General features: G+C 46.3%; 1 protein-coding gene across 1 annotated transcript; it reads left to right on the forward strand.

The window, feature by feature from the left end:
• Window positions 1–745: 745 nt before the first annotated feature.
• On the forward strand, window positions 746–4,019 carry SQSTM1 (sequestosome 1; the record flags this gene model as incomplete). The annotated part of the gene is made up of 6 exons (XM_010170141.1): window positions 746–975; window positions 1,099–1,255; window positions 1,730–1,819; window positions 2,343–2,584; window positions 2,830–3,037; window positions 3,712–4,019. Coding segments are annotated over 6 exons (1,085 nt in total), but the record flags the coding sequence as incomplete, so codon positions are not given.
• Between the last annotated feature and the right edge of the window lie 256 nt (window positions 4,020–4,275).

The raw sequence follows: 4,275 nt of genomic DNA on the forward strand, positions 1-4,275 counted from the left end.
CCCCGGGGCCTTCGCCGTGCCCTCAAGGGCCTGGTGTGACCTGCAGCCTTCGGGGGGAGGTGAAATGAAGGGCAGGGTGATGTGCCAGAACAGGAACCGGCCCTGCTGAGGTGGGGTAAACGGATCACAAGTCTCCTCCCAGCCCTGTCATCTCCACTGGCCCACGGGAGCCTCTGTTGTCAGCCTGGCTCCCTGGAAACGCTAGACGAGCACCGGTATCTTTAATACTCCCAACCATGTGTTAGGGAGACTTAATTCCAGCTTACTCTTCAGTGCACAGTTGCTCCCTAGTCCCTTCTGTTTGGTTAGATACCTGCAAAGCTTTATCTGCTCATCTAATGAGTCACACCAGCAGGGCTGTTGTCCCCATTCTCATCTGTTATGCCTCCTGGCATTTCTTCCTAACTGCCTCTCCAGAAACATTCTGTTCTTGCAGTGCTTAGGAAGGTGGGATGAGAAGCCAAGTGGGGCAGCACCCTACTAATCTAAAATAAACATGCTAAGAGACTGTTACGAGTAAGGAACGCTCAATTTGAGGAGCAGGTATCTTTGCGAAACCCCTTCGCACTTGGTTTAAGTTCTCTTGCATGGCCCCAGCTTGTGTTTGGCAGCCAGTGTAAAAATAAACTGACCTAGTAAGTCAATACTGCTCTGACAAGGGCTGTTTGTGTTTCCTTCTCCTCTGCCCGATTTCCATCCTTTAAATAGTAACCTCATTCTTGATGCCGTTCCTTTTCCTTAATAGAGAAGAAGGATTGCCGGCGTGAACATCGCTCGCAGTGCAGCCAGGAGCTTCCCCGTGACATGGTGCACCCCAACGTCATATGTGATGGCTGTGAGGGACCGGTGGTGGGTGGCAGGTTCAAGTGCACTGTCTGTCCAAACTATGACCTGTGCAGCACCTGTGAGGCTAAAGGCATCCACAAGGAGCACAACATGGTGATGTTTCGGAATCCACTGCTAAATCCATCTGAGGTGAGCAAAATCTATGCGGGGAAACTAAGGAATGGGATATTCCTCAAATTTTAAGTCCTAAGTTTCAGTTAACTCAGAATCTGGCTGTGTGAAGAGTTGTCACATGAACATTACCCTTTACAGTGGCTTCCCCGAGGGCGCTGGCTCCGTAAGATGCGGCACGGTGTTCCACCTTTCCCATGGATGCACTGCTGGGGATACCCTGGCCCTGCAGCTCCGTGCCAAAACTCTGAACAAGCCCAAGCCAGTGCTGCAGCCTCCAATCCACCCACTACAGAAGGTAAGAGGCGATGCTCTGGTAAACAAGGTGTGGAGGAAGCAGAGTAGCTGAGGTTCTGCAGTACAGGGTGGAATCTGGGTGGAAACTAGACATAGGAACTAATCTGATTTGTTTGAAATATAATTGGCACCTTTCAGCACAGAGTGGGATTATTTTAAGGCATGCTTAGGCCCATGCAATAGATGAGGATGCAGAGACTATCTGGAAACCAACCAAACGGAGCTGTTAGGTCAAGCATGTCCCTACTCTACTCCAGATCTGCCTTTCAGCATGGCTAATGAGCCTTAACAATGCTAATGCCACTGGTTCTGTGTTCCAGAGGTAGCTCAGAGTTAGTTTTTGTCTCTGTATTGCCTTTGTTGTGCAGTGTATGTGAGTGACAGGAAAAGAGCACCAAGATCTCACAGGGATATGCTCTGTAGGTGCTCTTTCCCCCTGAGCTTCTATGTGTGCTAACAGAAACTGTTTTTCTAGAAGCTTCTACTAACAGCCAGCCTCAGGACCCCAATGTCACCTTCTTAAAGAATGTTGGGGAGAGTGTTGCAGCTTTTCTGAGCCCTCTGGGTAAGTGACTTACAGTTTGTTACCCCAATCCCTGAGACTGGCTTAAAGGTCCTTTTAACAGAAGCAGCAGTCTGCTGTTGTGACTGATACCAAAACTACCTCATGCTACTAAGCCTTGAAGGCTTAATATACTCCTGGTACTAATAATGCCCAGGCTTAGAACAGCCACTCAGTATTTTTTCCAGAGCCCTCATTTGGGAGAAAATGAAATACTTCATTAACATGTCACCACCGTAACAATAATTTTAAGTCAGTGCTGACCCAGGATTTTGCCTGGTTTATGTGGACATAGATAACTTCTGCCCTGACCCTCTAAATGTATGGCTTGTGTATCGAGAGGAAGATGACTATTTGGTGCTTAACTATTCTTTGTTTAAAGGATGTTTTGCATTTTAATTCCTACATGTTACATGGCAAATTGTAGGATTACAGAAGCCTTAAAGTAGGATTGATCCATGCTCTTTTAGGACTGTGCTTTGGAAGAATCTCTGTAAGACTCTCTCCATCTCAAATGCATTGCTAGGTATTGAAGTTGATATTGATGTGGAACATGGAGGACAGAGAAGCAAAGTGACTCCAGCTCCTCCCAATCAAGAGAACAGCGCTGAGGCAAGCAGCAGTACACTTAACCAGAACGCTCAGACCAAAGCAGACTGGAATAACACAGATTCTGCTACAGAAGTAAATACTGTTGCAGAGCAGATACAAGACATGGTGATAGATCCTGTGCCCACACAAATGGAAGATGGCAGCTTCCATTCCCAGGTACAAGAACTACGACACTAAGTTAATATGCTTGCTGAGGCTTTACTATAAAGGAAGATAATAATTTAGCATGCATTGTGGGATTGAATATTAAGATGTCAGCAGATTAAGTGCTTTACAGGTTCATAGCAAAGGTGGTGGGACTTCTTGTGGATGTAACCCTTCATATTAAAGGCAGATAGCAAGAGCATGCATCCTACCTGGAAAGCACTGCAGCACCTGAGCCTTTTTTCTTTCCATTTCAGGAACACAGCGAGTCCAGCAGTTCATCAGGGGGTGATGAGGACTGGACCCACTTATCTTCCAAAGAAGTGGATCCTTCCACAGGTGAGCTGCAGTCTCTGCAAATGCCAGAGACAGAGGGTCCCAGCTCCCTGGATGTATCTGAGGATCCTCCCCATTCAGGACCTACAGGACTGCGAGAAGCTGCACTCTACCCACATCTCCCACCAGGTATGAGAATGTATGCAGGTTTCATAACAGTAATTTTCACTCAGGAACTGCTTTTGGAGATGTCAGAAGCCAAGGTCACATAAGTTACAGCTAAAGTTGTCCATAACTTTGTTAGCAGGTATGGCAGCTCTTGTCCCCTGTTAGAAACAGGTGGTTCTCCTCTTGAATGTGGGCAGCTAAGTCTTAACAAGACTTCTGACCTTAGACTAAGATGCCATCCAAGCAGCATGACAAAAGGTGGTACCCTAAATCACATCCTTGCTCTGTGTTCTTCAAGAGAGCCCTTTAATGCAGGATGCAGACTAGGACATCCTGTGACTTGGACAGCATTTTTCTGGTGGGAGCCAGTAACAGTGTGCCAGGCCAGTTAACTGAGACAGACTGCACAGAGTCCTACAGCAAGGCCATCTGAGTCTGACTCAGCAGTTCTCTTAGCTGGTTATGTGGTTTTTATCTCAAACATCTGCTCTCCTGGGAGACAAAGGGAGAGCATGTCTTCTAGCATTTGACCAGCTATGCTAGGTTTACTAGGATTAGTACCAACCTACCCTACTGTGTGGTGTTAAAGCCTTGGCTGGTTTGCTCATTACATGAAATATTTCAAATTTAAATGAAATATTTCAGATTTAAAAAAAAATACATATTTTAAATTTAAACTGTTCTTCTCTTAACAGAAGCAGACCCTCGCCTCATTGAATCTCTGTCCCAGATGCTCTCTATGGGTTTCTCTGATGAGGGTGGATGGCTCACTCGACTCCTGCAGACAAAGAACTGCGACATTGGAGCAGCACTAGATGCCATCCAGTATTCCAAGCAGCCACCTCACTTGTAATCTGTGTAACAAAAAGCACTTTCCTTCTAACTGAAAGCAAACAACGCAGTACAACTTACTCAGTGGTTCATCTTTCTTCCTGCTAAGGGTTTCTGTCTCAATGTTCCTAAGTGCTTGTAGAACGGAGGAAAAATAAATACTACTTCCTGTGATGAATCTGTGTGAGTGTTTAAGTGCTGCAGCTGCATTACTTAGGTTAAGAGTGGAAGGACCTGGCTAAGAACATATTTCATCAGGCAACTCCCTGTGCAAGGGAGGCAGCCCCGGGCTGTGGGCCTGCTTTTTTGCACATAACCTTGGGGTACCCCCTTAGGGTGACACTTCTGAAGAGAAATTAAATGCTTTGCTGGCTCTGGAAGAAAGGGTTGTTAGGGGAGATCTAAACAAATAGATAGCACACAGGGAA

The sequence above is a fragment of the Antrostomus carolinensis genome, unplaced genomic scaffold, assembly GCF_000700745.2.
Source record: "Antrostomus carolinensis isolate BGI_N321 unplaced genomic scaffold, ASM70074v2 scaffold51816, whole genome shotgun sequence".
Classification (NCBI taxonomy): Eukaryota; Metazoa; Chordata; class Aves; order Caprimulgiformes; family Caprimulgidae; genus Antrostomus; species Antrostomus carolinensis.